Genomic DNA, 26,047 nt, shown 5'->3' on the forward strand with positions numbered 1-26,047 from the left:
GACCTGTCTTTACACAACAGTAATCTTTACACAACAGTACCTTTTCCAAAGTATAGTGGATGAATGAGTTTCTACTTTCTACCACCAAAGGATGGTGTTGAATGTTACGGTTACTACTCCCCAAGCTTTGGTTTCTTTGTCTGTTCTCTTTCCTCTTCCTCCTAGATTAACATGAGTTTCTACCACCAAAGGAACTGCATGTGTATTGTGTATAACACAAAAAAGAGAAAAACGACATTTACAAATTCATATAATATATACACATTTACCAAGCAACAAACAAAAATAATAGGCCAATAAACTATAACTCAAATGACATAGTCTTTCTACCCTTATCTAGAGGTTTCAGGTTCGACTTTCACTCTCAACTTTGAAAAAAAAAAAACAAACTAAATGCTAGTAAAATTTAAAAATTGTGTTAGTTCAATCAATTTATCTATGCCAGGACACATATTAACTGAGCCCTTGTTTTATTAACTTTCTTAATAGTATAATACAAGGAAAAGAATGGCAGCCGTTGATCACAAAAACCCGCGCCACGTGATTTTGGGAAGTGGCACATGATTTGCGATTTGGATGAGAAACAGCGCGAAAGCAAAATATACTTTGAAGCCCTAAAAGCAGCAGTAGCAGTAAGCAACCTGGTGCTGCTGCTAGTGCTGTTGGGTGCTGGTCGCCGACGAACTCTTCTCCTCAGCCATTGTTCAGGTCCGCCGTCGCCGATTCTCTTCTCCTGGATCCCTTAACCTCGCGTCTCCAGGTCTGCTCGGAGCCCTCTGTGCCCGAGCTCACTTTCCTTCCTCCTTCGCCGTCACTTCTCTTCCTCCCTCACCGCCGTAAGCAAAGCTGCTTCAATTTAGAGTGAAATTCACATGGATAGTAGCGAAAGCCCAACCGAAACAAAGAAAACTAAGTCCAAGACACCTCGAAAAAACAAAGAAACCGTTCTCAAGCAAAGTACTTCTCTCTCGATCTGTCGTTCAAGCATTCTCGACATTCATAACCTTTATCCTCCAACTGATATTTTATTTATTTTATTTCTTTACTTATTAAATTTGCAGAATCTCCCGCGGAGTTCTTTGCTGAGAACAAGAACATTGCAGGATTTGATAATGTAAGCTTGATCTTGTAATCAATTATAAGGAGTGGCGTGTCTGATTTTTATGTATCTATTGATTTTTGTGATTTGTGTGTATTTATATTATGTGGATTTCACATCAGCCAGGAAAATCTCTTTATACTACTGTTAGAGAGCTTGTGGAGAATTCGCTTGACTCAGCGGAATCCATATCAGAGCTTCCGGTGGTTGAGATAACCATGTGAGTTTGCATTTGAAAGTACAATGAACTAGTAAATGATTGATTGTTCCACGCTGACATGGTTGTTGCAGTGAGGAGATAAAGAAAAGCAAATTTAATTCTATGATCGGTCTTATTGACTGCGAGCGTGTTGATGCGGAGTTGTACGATGATTATGAGACTGAGAAGGCCCGTGAGGTGTGTTTGATTACATTATTGTTGAGTTAGTTGTGCTATAATGCAAAATACTAGACTGTGTCGAACTGTATTGTTGTGTGGTATCAATTTTTAATTATAGCAATAAACTTGAAGCAGTATTTTGCAAATGCAATTAAATAGAGAAAAGCATATAAGGTCCTTGTGGAAGATTCTAAATTTGTTCCTATGCAGAAACGGTTGGCGAAAGAGGCCCGTGCTCAAGAAATACAAGCAAAGAATGCTGCCCTTGGAAAGAAAGTGAAAGAGACTCCAGCTTCAAAGGGTATAAGGGGCCGAGGCGAGGCTTCATTTTACAGAGTTATATGCAAGGTATGCATTGTTTCTGCTCTCAAGCATTCTCATACTGTATTGTATTGTGCGGGTTACCTTATATGTTAGTTTTATTCAAGTCAACATTCATCAAAGCTGTTTTATTCGATTTTGAATTCAATTTGAAAGTCCTTTTTTCATTTTCTGTTTACTAATCTCATCTTTGAGGTGAAGCTCAAATTATCTCATGATTGATTGCAGGACAATGGAAAAGGAATGCCACATGATGACATCCCGAATATGTTTGGCCGAGGTCATTCAATTACTCGATACCTTAATTATCCGTGAATATACACTTTTTGTTCTGACATATCTTTTATCGGTACGAACTAGACCTGATTTGTTTAAGCTTATCCATTCACACAGTTCTCTCTGGGACAAAATATGGCTTGAAACAGACACGGGGAAAGTTTGGTCTTGGAGCAAAGATGGTATTGGCAACATGCATTATTTAGATAGACTGTCACTCTTTTTATAATCAACTAGTAGAACAAATGCCAATTTTTTTTCCCTTTCTTGAAGTTGAAGTACATGCATATAGTAGTTTCAGCTGGCCTTATGAACTATATTCTTCATATGTGCAGGCATTAATATGGTCTAAAATGAGCACTGGGCTTCCAATTGAGATCTCTTCATCAATGAGAAACCAAAGTTATATGTCATTTTGCAGGCTGGATATTGACATTCATAAGTATGATTTCAAGTTATTAAATGAATGGTCTTTTAATCCCTTCTCCAGATAAACAAATGCCTTAATTTTCAGGAATATTCCACATGTACATGTACATGAAAAACGAGAGAACAAGGAGCGCTGGCGTGGGGCTGAAATTCAAGTTGTCATTGAGGGGAACTGGACAACATACCGTGTATGTAACACTTATTTGGTGCTACCTTAATGATTTCATTGCAAACCCCAGATATAATGGATATGGAGCTTTTCCACTTTCCAAAGTACACTTTTTCATGCTTATTGATTGTTTCTAAAGACTGAAGTTGACTATGTTTCACTAATATAAGCTCCCTTGTTTACATTTGCAGTCAAAAATATTACATTACATGAGACAAATGGCTGTCATCACCCCTTATGCACAATTTCTATTTAAATTTGTTTCAGATGCTCCTGAGTATGTATACATATATCTATTCATAACCCCCTAAACTATGGCAATGCATAATCATCTCATACTAGCTATTCTCTTTGGCAGAAAGAATGTCACTATAAGGTTTTCTCGAAGAACAGATGTGATGCCTCCTGTTCCCCTGGAGACAAAGCATCATCCATCGTCAGTTGATTTGCTGCTAATTAAACGCCTTATTGCTGAAACTTCAAAGCAGAACCTTTTGCAATTTCTTCAACACGAATTTGTAAATATTAGTAAATCTCATGCTGAAAGATTGATAGGTATAAAAATAGTTCATATGGTTCGATGAATGTTGTTCAGACCATAAACATTCTAGTTATTTACTGCACTTTTGACCTTTTTCAGGTGAAATGGGCCCAGACTTCAGCCCAAAAATGGCTCTTAAGTCTCTAACTCCACAGCAACTAGTACGCATTCATCAGTTATTTCGTCAAGCCAAGTTTGATGATCCTAACGGCCATGTTAGTTACTAGTCTTTATTATGGGCCCCTTTTCTTTTTAGTTTCATTTATTATTATTATAAATAAATTCCTTACTCTTGTCATTTGGTGGGTCTTTAATACTATTTTCAGTGTCTTAGCCCTGCTGGTGAGTACAATCTCCGGCTAGGAATAATAAAAGAGCTACACCCAGACATGGTTGCAACTTATTCAGGCAGGTTGTGTTTGAATATGAAAATTTCTAGATCTTCCTATTCAAGTTATTGCTTGTGGAAACTTCTATATATTCTGTTTAAATATCGTTTTTAATCCTTGTGGTTGTGGTTGAGTCGATCATGGGTATTTGGCTTAGTTCCTATGATACTCTTTTTGTTGGGGTTCTAAAGGTGTCACCCTGCCAACATCCACGAGATATTTAGTTATGTGGCTTTGCACTTCACTTTTCTGGCAATAGATAACTCTTGGTTCCTAAGTTAATTTCTTCTGTCATTGCTGCACAGTGCTCAGGTTTTTGAAGGCCACCCATTCATAGTTGAAGCTGGAGTTAGTATCGGTGGAAAAAATGTCAAGCAAGTAAAGTTTCAGATCTATTAGTGTTTTATTTTATATATTAGATAATAGTTGAAATCCATGGGAGTAAAATACATCATTTTATGTGAAAATAGCTTACGTTTCAACCAATTACAATGGACCTATAAATTAGCGAAAGGAAAATGTGATTTAGTTGATAACTTTTTGATGAACCATGATAAATGTTAAATAGTATATGCTGCACCCTACTTCTTACTCTTCTCAGGATACTTTAATGCTTAGTTTGACTCCTCTCACCAGAGTTGTATATTAGGTGTAGGAGACTCCTGATCAAGCAGCTGATCAATTAGGCAATATTAAAGAGCTAATGATTGTGATCTTTATTCTGTTCTAAAATAATTAATGGTCTGTCAATGACAAAGCATATAACAGTATAACACTTGTCTCAGGGTTTGAATATATTTCGATTTGCAAATAGAATTCCACTACTTTTTGAGCAAGGAGCTGATGTTGTCACCAGGACTGCACTGAAGCGAATCAAGTATGCACATAAGCAGATGGGTTTCCTCTTGCCTTTCCGATTTTTTACCTGCATTGGCAGGATAAGGGTCAATAATTGCTTTGCAAAATTCTCTGGTAATTGCAGTAAAGAATATGAAATCTGACTAAATGCCTTTTCAGTTGGAGTAGTTACAAAATCAACCAGCTACAAGACAAGATTGGCATCTTTGTTAGCATTGTGAGCACAAAAATTCCCTTCAAAGGGACTGGAAAAGAATACATTGGAGATGACATAACTGAGATTGCTTCTGCTGTCAAGGTTGAAATTGATTTTTTTTTACTTTATCAATTTCACATTATAGTAAAGGTAAATAACATAAAAGTACTGTTTCTCCAGTATTCCATTAAGCAGTGTTGCGTCCAATTGAAATCCAAGATTGTGAAAAAGATGCAGGCACGTGAGCAGCAGGAGAGGAAACGGAATTTAAGCAAGTATGTCTATGTCTTACTTCTCAAATCCAAGAATTGACTGATGCTCTGCTTGCTTTTTTGTTTTTATTGCATGAAATAAAATGTGATTCGTACCAACTGGTGGTTGGCAGGTACATTCCTGATGCTACTGGGGCAGTATACAATGTTTTGAAAGACATGGCAGAGACACAGTTACATGCATCAAAGAAGTTCCGCTATGGAGATGATGATGGAGAACTATTAAGAAAAGTATATGAGAATTTGATTACTAAAGAAACGCTCAGTGAAAAACTTGCTAAACATGTTGAACAGGTATGTTGTCTAGCTAAAATTTTATCGAAACTTTGTAGTTTTTAGTTCTACTGTTATGTTAGCCAAATTTTCTGTCAACCTGAAAACATTAAAAAATTGTTTGAGTGGCAGTTGAATTGATATAGAGTAACAATTTTTGCTTGTTTGTGATATGAACTTGACTGTCCTAAGTTAGGATCTAGATATATTTAGCGTCACAACTATGAAAATGGACTTCATAGATCTTTCTATTTGAAAGATTTTTTATGACTATCATAAACTTTGTGCCCGTTTGGCAAAATTCTCCTTTCCGATAAGGACTCTGCTCAAGTGCTCGTAGGTTTTCTGAAGCCATCTTTCTGATTCAGCAATAGGATTGTTTTCTATCCTTTATATGAACAATAGAAAAAATTGAATTTCGGATTTATTGATCAGCTCTGCTATATGATGTGTGATACAGGTGGATTATGAAATGGCGTTGGAGTATGCCACACAGAGTGGAGTGAGCGAGGAACCAAGAGAAACAATATATATAAAACCATTGGAAACTGAGAATAAGATTATTGATTTACATTCTCCATTCTTTGTTTTTAGAATGTTTCATTAGATCTAGAAAATCATTAGACATATTACACGAAGAAAAAAATTGTTGTATCTATTGTTTTCATTTGTAACTTGTAACTTGTAAGAAAGAGTAATAAGAATCATAATCCAGTGGATTCTAAATTATGGTTACATTAATGTCTATAATATGACATTTCTGGAAATATAGGAGGGCCTATCTCAATTTTTTTAACCATCCTAATCTGTTGTTACTTTGTAATTTTTGGGCTCACAAGTCTTTTCTTCCCCTAACTAATGTTAATAATACCACTAATAACATACTCAAAAACCTTTTTCAGTGTTTATGCTTACAATATGCAACTGATTAACATGAAAATTTTGTAAGCGTACACTAGAATGTCTGAGAATCTGAAAGGCATCCTTCAAAATAATAACATGCACACGCTCTTTATATTTAACTGAAATAGTATGTTTTATGATTATATTTTATCGTTGAAGACTAGTTAATGATATAAGCTCAAATTGCGGCATAGACATTAGTCACAGTATGCAAGTTAGTAATTTAAAATATGCAATTACCCCAGGTCTCCGAGGAGCGCGTAAAACAAAAATGGAAATGGAGGATTTGATGGGTACTTTTTTTTTTTTGGTTCAATTGATGGGTACTTATTTGAATGAGTTTTATGATGATGTCTATGTTCATGAAGTTGTTTGTTTTAGGCGAATGGAAATTGTGATATGGATGGGACTATGGAGGCTGGTTTCCAATTGTGTCAATAGCAGTTAATGTTTGTGCTAAGTTGAAGTATGTTACATCAGTTGTGTAGGTAATTAAGCAATGTAATTTGTAAATGTTATGATATACATATATGAATGTCCATGGTTTTTAACCATTCAAATTTCAATCTTGGATGGCTTTTGTTTTTCAAAATTGGTGGATTGATTTTAGGCATGTTCACTTTGGCCTCCTTATGTCTGCACCTACTGGCATGTGTCGGACTTAGTTCCGAAGTGTTGATACTAAATGATTCTTTTTTCTGGACACTTTATTATTGAACATGAAGAGGATTGACATTTAGGGGCTTCTCTACGTACTCTCATATCGGGACTGATACCATGTTTGAAAGTCACATAAGCACTTATTCATTGGTTCTATGTGTGCGTAATTTTAGGTGATATGCAATGTCTTGTAGGGTAATAGTGCACTTACCTCATGACAAGTGGAAAGTGTGGATCTTTAGATATCATCGCTCCACGAATACAGTAATCAGGAAATTGTCAAACACAAAGTCTTTAAGCTGCATAGTGTCGTCAAACCCAACCTCCTTCGAATAAGGGATAATGGTGTTCGGCGGTACAAGAGTGTGGCTCACCCACCTAAGTAGTAATAGACGAGATCTCTGTTAAAAAATGAAACATTTTAATAGCAAATCTATTTCAATGGTAAAATCTTAGATTTCAAACTAAAATTTTTAGCATATTCAAAATCAAAATTAAAAATATAAAATTTGATTAAAAAAATTAAGATAACGTAATAAATAGTTAACGAATAAATTAACATTTACTAAAAATATATTCAACACCTAATAAATGTTACGAAAAAGCTCTGCATACAAGCGATTAGGGCTTGTAAGCATTACAAGTCAATTAACCACTAACCCCCAAAACGCGCTCCTAGTATTACGTCCCTTACACGCGCTATATAACAGATCCCGCGTTTCTTTCTTCGTTCTCCTTCTTTCCAAATTTCTTCGTTCTTCTTCTCGCGCGTCTTCCCTGCTTTTTCGATCGTTCTTTTCCCCTACTTTCTCACTGGTTTGTTCTTCGTCATTGACGTGAGTTCCTCTTTCTGTAACTCCAGTTTCGTTTTCTTTTTTATTTTCTGGTTTCTGAAATCAAAATTTGAACTCGTTTTGAAGATAATGGATGATTCAACCTCAAATTGTCAGCTGAATCAGGACAAAGTGGATTATGAATTTGAATCTAACGAAGTTCCTGAGGTTTGATTTACATACGATTACTCTGAATTTTGTTGCAGTTATTTGTATAGCATTGTGTAGCTGACTAATTCGTGAACATTGACTGTGAAATTAACGCGTGAACATAAATCTGTGGATTGAATCTAATGTATTAGTTTTGATTAATTATCTGCAATTTATAGCAGACACTCGGGTGTAGATCAGAATTTTTTGGGTGTATTTTAGGGGGAAGTGTGGGTGTATTTACAGTTTATGGCTTTTTTTGTTATTTTAGTTGAGTTGTTGTCGTTCGGGTGTATTATATCAGACATGATTGGGTGTATTTTTAGTTTTTGACATAGTGTATTCTGCAGCCTCTCTCTATTATTGATGACCAGTTTGTTCTCAAGGTTGGAATGACCTTTAACACCCTTGAAGATGTTGGAAAATTTTACAGGAACTACGCCAAGGCTGCAGGCTTTTCTACAAGAGTTCGGAGTACAAATAGGAAGAAAAATGAGATTAAGAATCAATTGATTACATGTAGCAGAGAGGGAAAATGAAAATCTAAAATATCTCCGACCGAGAAGACGAATCCGACAGCCGGTTTAAACTGTCCTACAAGAATTTATATACACACATTAAAGGACGTTGGTGCTTGGATCATTTCAAAGGTTGTGCTGGATCATTCACACCCTTGCTGTTTAAGTAAAGGAGAGATGCTCAAACAGCACAAGAAACTAAGCAGAGATGCTCAAGGACGTGTTATGAATTATCAGTTCAGGGTACCAGCAGCAGCGGATAACTCTTTGGATGTATAAACTAAGCAGAGATGCTCAAGGACGTGTTATGAATTATCAGTTCAGGGTACCAGCAGCAGCGGATAACTCTTTGGATGTATAATTACAGAATATAGGTGTAAAAACACTGTTGTTTTAGGTGTATTTTTGTGAATTTTCTTGTGTTTCACATTTTATATATATATTTCACAATATGCTATTTATGTTATAAAATATTGTTTGTTTTTTATTATGGTTTAAGGGTTTATGAGTTTAGGGTTTTAGGATTTAGGGTTTAGGTTTTAGGGTTTAGGGTTTATGGTTTAGTTTTTAGGGTTTAGGGTTCAGGGTTTTATGGATAAAGCATCAGGGGGATAGAATTTTGAGTGTATATTCAACTTTATTTGGGTGTAAAAAATATCAGGTCATGGGTGTATATTTGGTTTGATGTTTTTCTTCATATTATAGTACCTGTAATTCAGACATTTGGTTTAGGGTTTTAGGGTTTAGCGTTTAGGGTTTAGGGTTCAGGGTTTAGGGTTTTAGGTTTAGGGTTTAGGATTAGGTTTTAGTGTCTAGATAGTTTAGGATTTAGGGTTCAGGGTTTTAGGGATAAAGCATCAGGGGGATAGAATGTTGGGTTTATATTCAACTTTTTTGGGTGTAAAAAATGTCAGGTCATGGGTGTGTATTTGGTTTGATGTTTTTCTTCATATTATTGTACCTGTAATTCAGACATTTTGAATACAGCAGAGAGAATTTTACTCATAATTGGCAAATTTTTACAGCATATGTTCAATTTGTTACATTAATCAGTTACATCAATCATATAATAGTTACATTAATCAGTGTCAATATCCTTAGAATCTATCTGACACTTGGGTGTAAGTTGTGTATTCGTTTGCATTAATCAGTGGCGGGATGTGCATCAGGCCACCAAATCCCAAATTCCTAACAATTATTTTTTTCTCCTCGCTCATGTTTCTGAATTTCTCATTTAACAAATGGGTTGCACACTTAAGGTTTTTGGTTTGCTGTAAACAAAGCAAAATTATAGTTAGATATATTTCTATTATATAAAACTGATTTCATCTAAGACATATATTTGTTCTTACATTTTTTTCTGCTTGGTTTCTGCCTGCCATTTTTTCTGAAATGAAAAATACACACATAGATATCAGTAAGATACCATAGATATGAGTCAGATACACCCATAGATATGAGTCAGATACACCCATAGATATCAGTCAGATATCACTCAAACATGCATTAATATACAAGGTCAAGCAACATTACAAGGTCAAGCAATATACACCTATGGACAAACAAATATTAGAACAGTTGCAACTGTTTACTATATTTGAGTATATCAGTTCAGAAATATACACCCAACAAATTATGTCATATACACCCAACAAATTATGTCATATACTCCCAAAAATCAGTTACGAGAATAACTAGAACAACAAGAACAGTAACACCTAGAACAACTAAGAAGAACAGTATAACCTAGAACCAAAAATAACAGTAAAACCTAAAACAAGTAGAACATTAAAAAACTGTAAAATGAGACTTAGAACAAAAAGAAGAGTAAAACCTAGAAGAACAGTAAAATCTAGTTCTTCGATTTCGAAATGTGAAAAATATACAAGATGAGTAAAATAGTAACGTACCTTGAGTAATATATCTTCGTTTTTTTGGAGATTGTTGATGGAGAGTTCTATCTTGTGTTGATGGAGAGTTCTGATCTTTGCGGTGAGTTCTATTTCTGCAGTTTGCAATGTTGCCCAAAAATCGACGATTTGTGTTTTCTTTGAAGGGCTTGGAGAAGTGGAAGAGTGCGCCATTAAGGAACGCTATTTGCGAAGAGAAACCGTTTGAGTGGGGCGCGTGCAATATACGCTTCATTCAAACTGAGATAAGTGCGCGTGTGAATGATATGTGGACTGAAAACTTGTAAAAATTGTAGGACTTTTTTGCTTGTATATGTAGCAGGTCCGTAAATGTTAATAACATCTCAACTAATCTATTTTAAAAGATAAAAACAATAACATAGACATGGAAGTCGATTGCCTCTGCAAATAGCATTCAGATATATTTTGTCATGGACCATTTAATCATCTAAATTTGTTGGTAATAGGGAAGAAACTGGAGTGATATACTAAGGGCACGGCTACGGGAGTGAAGAACCTCAATTAGGGCACGACTCAACCCTTGTCCAAACAGGCAAACACCACCCTCACCAGCCTCAGAGCTCCTCTGTTCGACTGCTTCTCGGCGCTCCTCTGGTCCAATCGAACTGTTGAGTTTCGAAGATGCTTCCCAGTGCCTTCTTTTTCTTCCTCCTCTGTTGACGACGACACCATCACTGGCTTCTCACTCACTTCTTCTTCTTCTTCTTCGGCGCTCCTCTGCTTCTCAGTTCTACCACCATCAGTCAGCCACCGCCTCTGCTCAACTGCCCCTTCCCCTGTTCCCAAGCTCAGGTAAACCTTCTTTTTTATTTTAAAAAAATAATTAGCGATTACAAGTGAACTGGTATTTTTTTTTTCTGGAAAAATATAATTAAGGTTGAGCTTCTGAAATTCAGTTTACGGTTCTGATTCTTGTTCTGATTACCACCTGGAAACTGATTATTTGCTCTGATTATTACCTGTTTTTTTTCTTATTTGTTTTTATTTTAATTGATGTGGTTATTGTTGATTTTTTATGATTATTATTATTATACTTTATAATATTGGAGTTGTTCTGAACTTGTTATTATAATTTATAAGGTTGATTTGTTGTTCTGAACTTGTGATTATTGTTGATTTGTTCTCTTTGTTTGGTTCTGATCTGTTTTGATTTGAATTACGGATAATGTTGATTTGTTCTCCATGTTTGGGTAATTGGGTCTGATTTGTTCTGAATTTAATTAAAATATGTTCTGATTATTGTTGCTTTGTTCTCCTTGTTTGGTTCTGATTTTAATTAAAACATGGCCATGCTTAATTATTGGTGATTTGTTGCTGAATACCATCTTCTTAGATTTTCTTTTTTACCAGCACTGTGTTCTTCTAATGTCTGTGCATTGCTATTGATGAATTCAAGGGCAGCGGAGAATGAAGTTAGAGATAGAAAGTTTCAAAGATGGTAAATGCAATGATGGAAAAGAAAAAGAGAAGGTTCACTTTCTGTGCTGATAAAGTGATTATGCTGGTCGGGTAAGTTGACACAGTTACACAACTATTCACAGATACATGTACACATATTATTTGTTGTATCTTGTTGCTCATTTGTTTTCAGGAGATTATTGAGGAGTTTTAGAAACTTGAATTAGGTATGCAAAAGAGAAATTTGAATTTCCTTTCGTAGTTTATGCTTTATAATTTATATTGATTTCTTTCTTTTGTTGTAGAAACTTGTGCAATTAAACAAGTCTACGTCGGTTTTTCTTTAGCTGATTACCGAGAAACCCAGCATGCAAGGGGTCAAGTTAAAACGTCACGTCGTTTAATCAGATTCCTTGGAATTGGATTATAGAAACAAACGCACCGTTAGCTCCATCGTCCTCCAACAACACGATGACGATGACAATTGTACCCTCCCTTCACTTCTTGCTCCCTCAGAACTCAAAACCCTTCCAAATCCCTAATTTTATCCTGAAAACCCACTACGCCCCTTTTAATTTCAGACCCCAATTTTCCCGGGAAACAAACACCCCTCCTTCCTCCACCGACCGTGGCCTCATTTTCCAGGAGAAAGTTCAGTACCTCGAGAATCTCAAAGTGAACCCACAGAAAGCCTTCCAAGTAAACCCTAACCTCCGATCCACACCACTTTCCACCGTCAAATCCGTCGAGCAATGCCTCTCTTCCATGGGAATCCACCGCTCCGCCATGGGAAGAATCCTCGACATGCTCCCGGAGCTTCTCAACCGAGACCCCGCCACGGACCTCTATCCGACCCTCGATTTCCTCCTCAACGACGTTGGAATCCCTTACCCCGACGTTCACAAATCGATCTCGCGGTGCCCTAGGCTCTTGATCTGCAGCGTGGAGGAGCAATTGAAGCCAACCCTAAAATTCCTGATGAAATTAGGGTTCACTGGTTCGAATTCCCTCACATGCCAGAACACTGTGCTACTTGTTTCAAGCGTGGAGGGAACGCTCGTTCCGAAGATAGAGTTCTTGAAAAGCTTGGGGCTTTTGGAATCGGAGGTTAATTGCATGGTTGTGAGGTCCCCTGCTTTGTTAACCTACAGTGTAGAGAAGAATTTGAAGCCTAAAGTTGAGTACTTTTTGAATGAGATGAATGGAAACGTTTCAGAGTTGAATCGGTTTCCGCAGTATTTTTCATTTAGCTTGGAAGGGAGGATTAAGCCAAGGCATAAGGTGTTGGTTGAGAATAGGGTGAAACTACCTTTACATCTTATGTTGAAGGGTGATGATGGTGTTTTCTATGAGACACTGATTAATACCCGGTTAAGAAAGCTTGATGGAAGGTAGTTGTTGTAAATTGGTTCTTGGTGAGAATGGAAGAAGTATCATTCTTTTTCTGCTATGAATTGACAGTATGAAGGTATAAAATATATGTGCATATTTGATATAAATCAATCATGTTTTACCTGTTTACATAAAGATTTTTGAATTGTTCACAGCATGGTTTCTCATCAAAATGGTGGTGGATGGGGAGTGGATCGGCATGGCTTCATCGGACATAATTTTCGAAAAAATGTTGGAAATGCAACGAAAGCTTGGCCATTTAAATCCATACTTGTTTGGTTTGTGTTATACAGATAAGAGGACTGCATGTTATTTGATCAGAAGAGCCATGATCGATGGATTCCTTCCACTTCCTCCACTCTGTAGCCAAAAGAAAAAGAGGATAACAAACGTATCTTCCAATAGTTTTGCTCAGAATATAGTGTGTAGTACTTTATAATATGTGCAATTTTGATTGTCTTTGTGATTATGAAACCAGAGATATAATCTTTTTGTTAATAATACCTGCTTAATTTTCCCCGGCATTCACTGTCCGAAACTATGTTGAAGGATGTTTGTGGAATATTTCGCCATTTTTGTGTACTTAGATGATACTAATATTTGTCCAATATATTAAGCATGATTTTGTTGGCTGCATCTTTGAGATGATGTTAACAGTGACTCGAGTCCTTGCCCATTATTAGACACTAGATTGAATCAGTGGTGTTCATACTTGATCAAGTTGTATCTTAGTGTTGAATAATAGAGAAATGGAGAGAATTGAGCTCTGATGATGGTAGCCTAACTAACTTAAGGCTCTAACTAGTTTGTTAAGTTGTACTACTAACTATTACAAGCTATATTTGGTACCCCCCTAAGTTGGAGGATACAGATTGTATGTTCCTAACTTGGCCATAAGGAATCAAGCTTTTGCCGCCAATTCTGCCATGAGAAATTCTTGCATATTCATAGAGGCAAAAAATAGTGCAGCTTGAAGCACATTTTTGTTAAAGAAGGACCTGTCTTTACATAACAGTACCTTTTTCAAAGTAATGTGAACAAATGAATTTCTAATTCTACCATCAATGATAAATTGCTTAATTAAATCCCGTAATCAAAGAACTGCCCCGGATAAAAATAGAAGGGAAGTTCCATTTGAACCAATGATTTGAATGGAAGCCAAAGGGTAGTGTTGAATGTTACTGATACTACTCCCCAAGCTTTCTTTTCTTTAACTTGGCCAACCTTCTTCTCCGTTCTCTTTCCTCTTCCTCCTCGATTAACTTGAGTTGTTCATCGTCCTCTTGTTTAGCGATTAAGGAACTGCATGTGTATAGCACAAAATCAACAACCATAAAGAAGTGACATTTGGAAATATATACTGAATAATATACACACATTTACCAAGCAACAAACTAAAGCAATACTGAATAAAGTAATAAATAAAAATGTGCAATCTGGAAAAGCATACCTCCTCCTTTCTTCCTTTAAGATTTCATCGAAGCCCGCCTCCATATTATCATCATCGTCTTGGTCGGCAAATTTGTTGGGGTTGTAGCTGCAAACGATCCACCAAACAATTATCAACAATTTCAAATTAGTAGTAATGCGAGAAATAAAGACAAACAATAAAATTTGGTTAATTCTCCTTCCCTAATCCCAGTTTATAAGTACCATAAAAGAAATACATTGATTAGGTATTACAACAATCAAGATTCATATTAACATTTGAGTATGGCTTCCTGCATCAGCAAAGTAAGAATATCAAAGCCCCTGTCCCCCCTTATTCACAGAAGAGGAATCAAGAAATAAGAATATTCAGCTACTATAAAACCTCAAATGCTTTTTTCTTGAACTGAAAACAAAACTAAAACATTGTATAAAATTCAAGATTATCTTCACAAAACAAATAAACCTTACTTGAACATTGATCTAATCATTCTACTGATATCCATGTCGTCCTCAACATCATCAGGATGCCGTGTTGCGACCTTTTTCTTAGGGCGATGATCTTGTGAAGCAATTGGATTTTGTTTAACTGGTTTATTATTCTGTAAACCAAGTAAATGTCTAATTCCATTAAGAATTTAAAGATAAATTATATGAACAAGATCAAAGCAAAATCCCATAACATTGATATGTGTCAGTGTTCACAAGTATATAACACCACCTGTGGTTTTGATGATGCCACTGATTGTTTTGGTATCATTTTAAGCTTATTGGGTTCTCGCGCGTCTTTCCTTGGTTCCACACTATGCCCAGGAATAGATGAATGAGTGGCCTTTGGAGGAAGTGGTTTCCGGAAACCATTTGTTGTACCAACAGACATCTTTGAAGGCACTTTTGGCCCAACCGGCCGGCCTGGTCCATTCGCGCTGTTGTTACCAAGCTGTCTTCTAGAATGTTCTGATGATGTACTAGGTTTGCTGCTGGAACTTAACTTATTATTCGGTCCTGGTTTAGGTGGCAAATGGCTAGTCATAGAACCCGGTCTCAGTTCACTCAAAGGTTGTTTACTCCTCCCCGGAACCTGAGCCGGCCGTCCCTCTTCAACATCAGCAAAAATCCTGTATAAGTTTCCTCAACTACAATAATATATTTTAGTGCCCACAATGCAACCCCACATTAACAAATAGCCAATATACCCGAATTTCGTACAGAGACTTTCTGAGGTTGAGTTGCTTTTGAAGGAGCTGGAAGCTCTGCATCATCGGATAAAAGAAAGGAATAGTCTCTTGTATTTTTTAGTTTTTGGGCGTTTACCATTGTCTGCATGGACATGAAAAAGAATCATTTAGAGCAAAGAAGCAAAGTTACAAACTTATATAAAAAGCTTTAAACAGATATCAACAAGACCTCTGTGTGTTTGGAAGGCCGAGGCGGATTCTTAGATATAGGCTTTGAGCCTCTGTTTGATACTTTATTTGGGTTCTTCTTCTGCAAACAAGATCATTATGAAAAACAATGTACTTAGCTAAACCACAACTCAGAAATGTTTAGACAGAAAATTAAAGTTTTTAGGCTTATCATACATGAACTCATTCTAATTAAAAAGCATATGACTGTGCCCACTAAAGGATTCCAAAACGTATTACAAAGGAATCATAGTAGCTTGAATTGAAATTATTAACATCATGCATAATTTTATAGGAAAGATGGTAAAGAAACCAAAACATAGATTGTGATTTGTGAATACATACAATGTGATTGGGGTTGGAAACCCTAGGTGCCAAATGCTGGTTTTCTAATAATGACTTGCTCTCTTGGATTACCCTCTGTGCAATAACAGGTTGAGCAGGGCCAAAAAAGGAGCCATAACTGCAATAAAAGATGCATAAAGTTGTTTAATTATTATGTTCCAAAAATTTCATCCTAACAGTATAACTTGCATATCATATACCATCAACCATGACTGCACACAAGCCTTTATTTTATTTTTTTCGTCAGTGGGAGATTAGGGATTTTGTCACATCATAGATAGATAGCACTTTCAATAACGGCGTGTGGTTCAAGAATCTCACATTACACAGGATCCGGGAAGGGGCCACAACCAAATGGTGTAATACTTTAATGTAGTTCAAAAACAAGACAATAAGGAGGGAAAAAAACACTACTTATCAAAAAAGATAATGAGATTATGTCCCTTAAACAGCCAAATTTTATCATGCAAATCTATTAAACAAACAAGATACTTAGATACTTCATCAAATCAATGATGTAATTCCTAAAGGGACTGTGCATTGCAAGACTCACTTATCATAAGGCAGTTTGTTACTCTTTCTATGATCGGTCGAATCCGTGCGAGAAGCACTACTACCAGTACCAGTACCCTCCCTCTTCATCTGCTTCCGAATTGAATCTTTCAATTTCTGCCTCAACTCAAGGTACTCAAGCTCCTCCTTCGTCGGCTTCCGAGGCTTTTCTTCTTCTTCTTCCTCTTCATACTCTTCCGCACCCTCGCCCTCGTCATAGTAATCATCATAATCCTGCAGTTCCTGCAATTAGGGATGATCATAACTCATGAGCCAAAAATGCAGCCGGAAAAAAGTGCTTAAACGAACACAAGCCTAAGAATCAGAGGGTCACAGAAAAAATAATCACAATATAATTTTCTTTTTTTTTAAAAAAAAAGGGGAATCTTGAAACCCATAAATTATGGATCTTACATCTCTATCATCATCATCATCATCATCATAGCCCTGCATTGCCGCTTGAAGTACAAAATCAACCAATTATCAACAATGCAACAGTAATTGATGGAAGAATGGTTGCATGCTCTCTGTTTGCACCAATCACACAAAGCAATTCAAAAATTAAACTTTTTTACGTTAGACATAATCCAATACCTTGGTGAACACGAAAAAAAAAAACTTTTAATATGAAAAACAATAGAACCAGGATTATTGGGTTCATAAACTCGTTAGAAACTCGAAAAATTAAATTACACAAACCAGAAAATATGTATTGGTGATTGATTTTCACCGAAATTTCAATCATTTCAGAAAATCAAATGATCCGCATGGATAATAATTCATATCAAAATGCATGGTAGTAAAGTAGCAACAATTTAAAAAAATTAAAAAAGATTAAAAACGATGAAGGAACTGAAAGAAAAAAAAACGAAAGTGGAAGGGAAAATTGGGAGATTATGAAAAGAGCTTACATTGTATGATGATTGATCGATTGAGAGTGATCGATGAAGCGAAAAAGAAAGGGATCTGATTACAAAGGAAGCTCCGTTTATTGAATTCACAGTTCTATTTTATTTATTTATTTTAATTATTTTTAATTACGGTAACAATTTTTTAAATAAAATACCAAATATATCCCTACCTTCAAAAACCCCAATTCCCTTCTTTTCTTCTCCGCAGCGTTCACTCCTTCTGCTCTTCTCTCATCCCTCAACTACCGCCACCGCCACCACCACTGACCACCGAATTCCTCTCTCTCCGGCGGCTGCCGCGGCAACATCTGTATCTTTTCCATTTAACTCATATTATTTGTGTTTATTTATTTTATTTTGTTTTTAAAATTTCTTCCACTTTCATTAAGATTTGAATTGAATTCTATTCCATTTTGTGTGTGAATTTCAGGATAGAAATCAAGCATTTTCTCACTCGGAGCAAGAAATTCTTAACAGGTTTAACGGTAAGTTTCCACTCTTCATAGCCTTTTCACTTTGCTGCTGCTTTTTCTCTGTTACTTCATGTTAATTCCCAAATCTTGTATGAAAATATATAAAGTATACACTTAAATAGGTCCCCGAGAAATTCTAGGTCGGACACTTTGTTTCTCAACAAATTTTCATTCTCTAGAAGTCTCTGTCAGATTGTCTTATGATAATAATTTTTTGGGACTTAATTGTGTTAGTGACTTATTTGTCCAACACTAATATTAATAATATGATTGAAAGCGGAGGGACCAATCTTTCTCGAGAACTTCCAGAGTAATAAAAATTTGTTGGGACCAAAGTGTTCTGAAATTCGTTGGACCAATTTGGATGTTTACTTGAGAGAGATATATATTCTCAAGTGCCTAGTGTTTGTTCTTTGATATATGTATTGTATTATTTATATTCATTCCTTTTTGATACATGGTTTTAGCTCTAATTCCAAATCATACTAATTAATAAGCCAACCTAGTGTTTGAGGAGCAGCAGCATTAACAAAAAGCAAGAATAAAATGATGACAACGACGATGACACTTTTGAAAGACATTGTGCCTTCAGCTCAGAACAACATTAACACCAAATTCATAGTTTTGGAGAAAGGCAATGCAACACTGGAGGGCCAGAACAAGTTATGCATGGCTCTTGTGGCCGACGAGACTGCAGCCGTTCATGTTCAGCTTTGGGGAGATGAGTGCAATGCTTTTGAGGGTGGCGACATAATTCAGCTGACCAATGGCATCTTCTCCTACCAACGCAACCACCTTGTGCTAAGGTCGGGCAAGAGAGGTAAGATGGAGAAGGTAGGAGAGTTCACCATGGCATATGTTGAGACACCAAATATGAGTGAGATTCATTGGATTCCTGATCCAATGAATACTAGCAAGTATATCCAGCATCAAGTTATATCTGTCCACTCTCGCATGTTTCCTCCCATTGCCTGAGACTAATGTGCTATAAGAGGAAGCATTGGTGTAATGGATTTGAGTGTGATGGTGAATCAATGCTCTAATAACTCCCTTCTTTAATATCTATCTACTGCACTATAAATAGGTGTAAATTTGGTCTCACTGTTGTTCTGAGCTAGAAGCACAATGTCTACAAGAAGTGCCATTATCATCGTTTTGTTCTTACCTTTTTGTTACTGCTGCTAGTCAAACACCAGGTTTAGTATGATTTAGAGTTAGAACGTAAGCCATGTATCAAAGAGGAATACATGTTTCAGAATATTATTGAGGAGTAAAATATTTATTGAATAAACTATTTTTCCATACTTATGGAATTTGTTGGTGAAAAGGAATCATTATTGAAGATGTGTTTTTAATTTCTTTCTGTTAATTTGATTTTATATATTTAGAAGTCAATTTTGATTTATTATTTACAAAAGTTTACACCCATCCAAGTAAATTATATTTCTCTTCATTTTTACTGGGTTTAATTTCTCGACTCTAATGTTTTTATAAAGAGATGTTCACAAATTTATTATACAATGGTTAAGTAAGAAATTTTAGTTTAATTTCATGGCTTTATTTAGATTATTTTGATTTTAGCATATGGTAGCTTTAAAATATTTAATTTATACTATACTGATTAGATCACTTCTCATGACACGATATTACCAACCATCAATGTGATATGACCTGGTAAATAAATTTAGTCAAGCGCAACACAATTCAAACTCAACCCATTCAATAAATATGTTTGACCCTGTTAAGGTGTTTTTTTTTTGGGGGGAGGGGGGGGGTGATGAATTTAGGAATTATAATAATTTTTTAAGCTCATAAAAAGTTAAACGGGCAGGCCATTTAAGCCTGCAGACTGACTTATATGAGCCAGACATGTTAAACGTGCTGTTTCGTTTACGAACGTTTATTTGTTAGCCTAGGCCTGACCCATTTGACACTCCTGCTTCGGCTTGGAAATGTTTTCAGTTGACAAACAAATTTATGCACAACTCTTCTCTAAACTGATGTGGGTTTGGTTTACATATTATGAAAATATGAAACATTACATGAAACTGTTTTTTTAGTTTTAACTTAAAACACATTTTGTGTCTGGAATTCAGAATGGGAAGCACAGAAGATAATCCAGTTTCTCACCTCGATCAAGAAATTTTCCACAAATTTAGGGATTTCATGACAGGGTAATTTTTCACTCTTTATCGCTTCTTTGTTTCTTTGATATTGGTCTATTGGTAAGTATCTGGTAGTTTTATATGCTTGTATACAAAAATAAAGCCTGGTTGCGATGGTTGACCCTTAAAGGATTGAAAAGTTACTTGGAACAAATATTGGGAATAATATTTCCCTTTTCATGAATGCAATCTTACAAGAACAATAGTATTTTTCTTGTGTTTCCTTTAGCAGTTTCAAATGAATAAATGAAATCCATGTCTAGATATGTAAACTAATTGAAAGAAGAAATTTCATTTGGATACAATACAAAGCATATGTTGTTGTTGCTTTGTAGTTGTTTTAATTGCTTGAATAACCAAGAGGATCAACAAGTTTGAGGGAGGTTTCCCACATAGTTCATTGTAGTTGCCGTAAATTTTTGTCTTGTCATCGTAATTTGTGTTGTAATTCTCCACCTACAAACTACATATTTCCTAACTAGTAGCCACAGTTTTGGACATGCAATAACTACAATGATTGTTAGTCCCAAGGGCTGCTAGAGGTGGCAATAACTGTCAAATGGTGGAGGTAGTGGGAAATAGAAAGAGTGCGTCATAGAAAAACTTTCCATGTTGGTATTTCTTATGATTTGAGACAGTGCTCTACCTAATACACAAACATATATCTTCTTTTCCCCCTGTTCTTTGGGAATTGGTGCTATTTTGTGGTTTCTTTCTTTCACCATCAGAAAATATATCTATGCAATGCTATGTTTCTCAACAGCTACCCAATGATAGGATTACAAAGATTGATGAGTTGGGAAATGTAGGAAGCAAGCAGCTGTCTGGATTTCAACAAGCACTTGGTAGTTTTACACAATTATGTTTACCATCTGTTAGTTAGGTAGTGTGAAATAATAATTTTACTTACGTATGCTTCATGGTTGTTTTGAATTTTCTTTATCGACATGTAGAGTTTATCCGGAGACCTCCTATAGATACCAATTCTATATTAGTTGGCAAGATAATGGAAGCTAATGGAACAGATAGAGTTAAATCCTATGTCAACTCCGGTTGCAAGAAACCCAATGACAGTGTCAAGAATGTAACCAATTGTAAGTATGGCTCTTGTTTACCCTTGAATGACGATGAGAGGAATTCTTCTTGTGTGCACTTATAGGCTGATCATACATTTTGCAAATGTATGCAAGTATTATTTCTTAGTTATTCAAGAATCTGTGCAAGTTCTGAAAAAGAAGTATTCTAAATTCCATTCACAAGTTTTGTTCCCATTAAATGATCTTGCTTTGCATGATTAGCTCAGTTGTGCTGGCATTTCTTACTTGTAATTCTTGGTTCTATACTTCTCCATTCTCATTCCTTTTTGGTTTCCATCTAATTTGTTTATTCACATTTTTTAGTCAATTCAAGAAATTGCTACTCTAGTCCTTGTAAATTTTGATTGTTATAACTAGAATTGGACATATCTTATGAATTTTGTTCATTCGATAGTAGACATCTGTTTGGAACATCAATTTTACTTTTGGTTATCGATTCTCGTTTCAATTTCTATCCACTTTAGTGCTATTGCTATATTTGTGCTGATTTACATTGGTTTTGACATGGCAAAATTGAATATGGAAGTGTGCTCATGCAAACGTGGACTTCTTAACCATATAAGCAAAGGTGTGGCACTACTAAGGCTTATTTTTGTTATGTGATTGATCATTTGTCTTGTTATAACTGATACTTCTATTTAACAATTTGGCCTATTAGGCCTTTTGTTTTTGTTTATCCTGTCTTTTCAATCTTCACCTTAGCTTATGTTCAGCATTTGTCCTTGGTACAAATGGATGCTGCTGCTATTCATTATCTTCTCTATCTTGCAGCCAATGTAATAATTAATGAGCTTGAAGGTTTATTAGGAGACGTAACGAGTGCCATACAAAGTACACACGGGAAATTATCTGCCTTCTCAGATATTGAGTTTGGTGTTGAATTGAATGATCAGGCAGCTTCTGATGATTTGGTAATACTTTTTGTTTGGGGGTGACTATTGATTCACTATCTTTCTGGGTTTAGCTTTTTACCCACATAACTTCAAATTTTAAGACTTGACAGTAAAATTTCAATAACGGATCCTCTCATCTGATGTTTTCGCATGATTCGGTTGTGCATGATCTTCCACCATTAACAATCATGCATAATAACTGTGGAGTGTTCGCATTAACAATCATATAGCATAAGGCAATTTTCCTCTTTCTCTGCTTTGTCAGGAAGATATGCATCTTCACTAAAATTCATGCATCATTTACATGTTACTGATACAAATACTATGGGGATGTAGCTCATTTAAGAATGGCAGTTACGTTTTTCTCAGGAAGAAAACGTTGGCTTCTCACATTCTCAAAATACTGATTGCACAAATACTGAAGAAAAGAAAAGTAGTGATGTCACACATTTTGCTTCTCTAATGGCTATCTTATATGGTATGGTCAAGCAAGACTATTTGATGCAGGTAAATGATCTCTTTTGTGACCTTAACAATTCATATTTAAATTATGGAAAACCTTTATGTTATGCACCACTTGTTCCAAAAGTTTCAACTAATAGGAAAATATACATAAATGATGATTATATACATGTCCTTTTATACACGACTTTTTTTTTTTTTTTAATTTGTGTGAATTTTGCATAGTCTTTATTTTATTTGTCTTGTGCTGAAATTTGTTTTGTTTTAGGATCAATAAAGATCGAACTTTAGACTTTTAGGTTATAAAAGCTGATACCGTATTATGAATCTTCTTATCTTAAAAGATTAAGCTGATAAGGGGAAGTACATATTTAACATCTTATAAACTATTTATTTGTTTAATTAGTGAGATGTGGTCTTGGCGTCCCTTCATAGATGATGACATTATGCATCAAGCTTGGAAACTTATTCCATGATTAATGTTTTGTCTCTTATTATTCTTCCTTAGTCATTAGGCTAGATACACTTGTAATGATTTGTTGTTGATGTTATGTCTTTTCAACTTTTGTCACATTTTAGTTTAACATGTGATTTTTGAATGGGCTATTGTGATTAAAAAATTATCAATGTATTAGCTAAAATATTTTCGAGTATTTTTTATCCAAATGTTATGATTAGTTTGTTTTATTTTCATTTATATTTTTTTCACTTTACCTTCCCCAAAAATACTTACACATTGTTTAAGGAGGTCCTCCTCCACTAGCAGGTTTTTTCGGGTAGCTGGTCCGAGAGGATGATCAGCCACACTGGGACGAGACGTATTAGCTCTCTCTGAAAAGGAGGTGATCCAGCTGCACCTTCCAGTACGGCTACCTTGTTACGACTTCACTCTCCGGTTCGAACAGGAGAAGTACGCCATGCTAATGTGCCTTGGATGATCCACATATCAAATAGAACCAAGATAGATATTTTTAATCAGAGGTTGAACCGATCATCAGAAAAAGAATTAGGCCAAAAATTAGGATACATTTTGAAAAAATAAGACTTCCATCCAAGAGAAGCAAATGATAGGCTTTCCTAAAAATTCTCGATCTAAAATAACATTAAGTAAGGGTTTGTTTGGACGTTATTCTCGAATTTTTTTTTTAAATGATACTTTTTTAAAAGATCTTTTACAAAAATAAAGGTAATTTTATGTTTAGATATCTCATATTTTTTTATCTATTAATTATGTTTGGGTAAAATAAGATAAAGTATTTTTTTGTTCATTTATTACGTAAAAAACATTTTTTTTTAAGAAAAAGATCTTTTTAAAAAAATGTAAATTCTACCTTCTCAAAAAGATGTTTTTTTAATTATTTTTTTAGTATTTTTATTTTTACTATTAAAAATTTGTCAAATACACTAAAAAATAAAAAAAGATATTTTTCATTGAAAAAAAGATATTTTTTATCGATTTAATAGTGCTCAAACAAGCATTAAATATGATGGATGATGGCAAATTGGCAATTGAGTCCATAGTTTAGTGATTTAGTGTCCTACTCTATCTAGATGGTGTCATATTATATAAACTCTTCAATATCATTCTTTAAAAAAGAAAAATCTGATAATGAGTATTCATTTTATTGAAGAGTTTGAATTTATGCTAAAATTAATAAAGAAAAAAGAAAATGAGTTCCATCAATTAGCAAACTTGAAATTTAAATCTGTACACATGAATGGATCCCTACAAATGCTAATTTTTTTTAAATAATTTTGATTACGAAATCTAGTCACTAAGCTTAGCAATGCTTGAATCTATTCAGCATTAGAAGATTGGGCCAACTCAAAGAATCTCTTGTGTAAGCTCATCATTAGTTCCAATCTTGTAATTTGTGAAGGTTTCAAAAATATTCTTGAACAATCCAGCCAGCTTCAACAGTGTTCCTTGGTATGCATCTTTGTCTGCCCACTGCAGTTGAACAAAATCTCCAATGTTATTGTGACATTGATTCAAGAATGTACTCTTTTTTCTTCACAATGATAGATACAAAAACAAAATTTTGAGTTTTTGGTGAGCCCTTTATCTTCTAAGGACCATGTAATTTATACTGCATTTTTGAATTTTTTAGTAAATGCTTCGTATATGTATATGTATATGACAAGCAGGATCTTTTATGTTTAATAGTATTATATATTTGTATAAATTCGTATTTGTACTATATAATAGATGCAGCTTTAAATTGTGTGTTTTGAAAAGAATTAGTATTTAAGAACTATACGGTAAATAGGCTTGCTAAAAAACTTTTTCTTAGCGTCGCTCACTGTCTAAATCGGATTGTGACATCTCTGTACTTGTATTCTCTTTATATTTTGGTATTTTGTGTGTGATAAATCTTAAAAACTAAGGCATATTTATAGATACATAAAATGACACTATGCCAACAACTAAAATACATTTTCAAATTCAAAACCTAACAATATAAAATTCAATCCACCAATGTTAAAAAATAAAAACCATCAAAGATTGAAATTTGTTGTATAATTACATAACGTTACATCAATAAAAGTAATTACTTTTCATATTAACTGCATGAATAGTCATCCAAAAAAACGGATGTGATTGTTCGACTGTATAAAACGTTTTACATTGTTTTTGTTAAAATTTTATTAATTCCATCCAAAAGTCACTTATCATTTTATTTTACTAATTTTTCGTAGAGTTTGCTGTTGTCAATGAATTGCTGCATGTAGTATGTGAAATTCGAACCACAACACTTGCTTAAACAGACAAGTGAGTTGACCATTGGACAAATTCAAGTTGATTAAGTCACTTATAATTAAAAACAAGAGTTTAATTTTAATACATTGACAGTGTAAAACGTTTAACATAGTTATACAATCATAATCTTCTCTTGAATGACTATTTATGTGGCCAATATAAAAAGTAATTATTTTTGCTAATGTGACGTAATATGATTGAATGCACGTATAAAATGATTTTTGCATCAGAATTAAATTCTACAAACAAACCCACCTTAAATTTTTTAAAGATATTTTAGTATTTACATATCATTATTGGACATGAATTACTCCTTATTTTTATTGTATTTATCGGCCCTATTTTAATGCTTGAGTTTGTTTGTTGTTTAGTTGGATTGATTGACCGGTTGTCCATATGTAAATAAGTGAAGAAAATTTACTTAATCACTAATTTTGGATAATATTTTGCACTGTGGAATCCTAGTTTAAAAAGTGAAAATATTATGATTCAACTTTTTTATTGATAAGTTAATATTTTTCAATTTTTTAATTTATTATTTTATTAGTTAATTATTTATTAAAAATA

General features: G+C 34.7%; 5 protein-coding genes across 14 annotated transcripts; 4 read left to right on the forward strand and 1 right to left on the reverse strand.

Annotated features, from left to right (window-relative positions):
• Positions 1-528: 528 nt before the first annotated feature.
• On the forward strand, positions 529-5,937 carry LOC107495490 (DNA topoisomerase 6 subunit B). 2 transcript variants are annotated; one of them, XM_016116639.3, is made up of 19 exons: positions 529-957; positions 1,062-1,114; positions 1,222-1,319; positions 1,391-1,496; positions 1,689-1,826; positions 2,028-2,079; positions 2,193-2,257; positions 2,411-2,517; positions 2,590-2,692; positions 2,865-2,950; positions 3,032-3,228; positions 3,314-3,429; positions 3,541-3,626; positions 3,909-3,981; positions 4,389-4,480; positions 4,621-4,759; positions 4,838-4,932; positions 5,043-5,223; positions 5,663-5,937. In XM_016116639.3, exons 1-19 carry the CDS (start codon positions 873-875, stop codon positions 5,807-5,809), a joined length of 2,019 nt encoding a protein of 672 aa, XP_015972125.1. In that variant the 5' UTR covers positions 529-872; the 3' UTR covers positions 5,810-5,937. The 2 variants fall into 2 exon arrangements, with proteins under 2 accessions (XP_015972125.1, XP_052110070.1); XM_052254110.1 differs by lacking the exon at positions 529-957 and having other exon boundaries at positions 1,067-1,114; positions 1,226-1,319.
• A 4,675-nt stretch (positions 5,938-10,612) lies between these two features.
• LOC107495429 (transcription termination factor MTEF1, chloroplastic) lies at positions 10,613-13,625 on the forward strand. 6 transcript variants are annotated; one of them, XR_008006677.1, is made up of 5 exons: positions 10,614-10,989; positions 11,594-11,706; positions 11,789-11,822; positions 11,901-13,063; positions 13,143-13,625. XR_008006677.1 is itself a non-coding variant. In XM_016116593.3 (3 exons), exon 3 carries the CDS (start codon positions 12,067-12,069, stop codon positions 12,988-12,990), a length of 924 nt encoding a protein of 307 aa, XP_015972079.1. In that variant the 5' UTR covers positions 10,613-10,989; positions 11,594-11,822; positions 11,901-12,066; the 3' UTR covers positions 12,991-13,094. The 6 variants fall into 6 exon arrangements, 1 of the variants encoding a protein (XP_015972079.1); XR_008006678.1 differs by having other exon boundaries at positions 11,548-11,822; XR_008006676.1 differs by having other exon boundaries at positions 11,594-11,822.
• Positions 13,626-13,764: 139 nt separating this feature from the next.
• LOC107495419 (uncharacterized) lies at positions 13,765-17,723 on the reverse strand. Of its 2 annotated transcripts, XM_052258240.1 has the most exons (10): positions 17,630-17,719; positions 17,133-17,245; positions 16,720-16,961; positions 16,167-16,284; positions 15,823-15,903; positions 15,612-15,735; positions 15,137-15,513; positions 14,887-15,017; positions 14,438-14,524; positions 13,765-14,289 (listed from the first exon to the last, which is right to left on the reverse strand). In XM_052258240.1, the coding sequence occupies exons 2-10, from the start codon at positions 17,169-17,171 to the stop codon at positions 14,175-14,177; spliced, it is 1,314 nt and encodes a 437-aa protein (XP_052114200.1). In that variant the 5' UTR covers positions 17,172-17,245; positions 17,630-17,719; the 3' UTR covers positions 13,765-14,174. The 2 variants fall into 2 exon arrangements, with proteins under 2 accessions (XP_052114200.1, XP_020988390.2); XM_021132731.2 differs by lacking the exons at positions 13,765-14,289; positions 14,438-14,524 and adding an exon at positions 14,556-14,748 and having other exon boundaries at positions 17,630-17,723.
• A 56-nt stretch (positions 17,724-17,779) lies between these two features.
• On the forward strand, positions 17,780-19,451 carry LOC127739547 (uncharacterized). 3 transcript variants are annotated; one of them, XM_052258252.1, is made up of 3 exons: positions 17,780-17,939; positions 18,060-18,114; positions 18,570-19,451. In XM_052258252.1, the coding sequence occupies exon 3, from the start codon at positions 18,649-18,651 to the stop codon at positions 19,075-19,077; it is 429 nt and encodes a 142-aa protein (XP_052114212.1). In that variant the 5' UTR covers positions 17,780-17,939; positions 18,060-18,114; positions 18,570-18,648; the 3' UTR covers positions 19,078-19,451. The 3 variants fall into 3 exon arrangements, with proteins under 3 accessions (XP_052114212.1, XP_015972116.1, XP_015972108.1); XM_016116630.3 differs by having other exon boundaries at positions 17,781-17,939; positions 18,600-19,451; XM_016116622.3 differs by having other exon boundaries at positions 17,781-17,939; positions 18,609-19,451.
• Positions 19,452-21,006: 1,555 nt separating this feature from the next.
• LOC107495461 (uncharacterized) lies at positions 21,007-22,996 on the forward strand. The gene is made up of 5 exons (XM_052261402.1): positions 21,007-21,112; positions 21,221-21,361; positions 22,067-22,275; positions 22,627-22,764; positions 22,988-22,996. Exons 1-5 carry the CDS (start codon positions 21,007-21,009, stop codon positions 22,994-22,996), a joined length of 603 nt encoding a protein of 200 aa, XP_052117362.1.
• Positions 22,997-26,047: the final 3,051 nt, after the last annotated feature.

The sequence above is a fragment of the Arachis duranensis genome, chromosome 1 (genome assembly GCF_000817695.3).
Source record: "Arachis duranensis cultivar V14167 chromosome 1, aradu.V14167.gnm2.J7QH, whole genome shotgun sequence".
NCBI lineage: Eukaryota > Viridiplantae > Streptophyta > Magnoliopsida > Fabales > Fabaceae > Arachis > Arachis duranensis.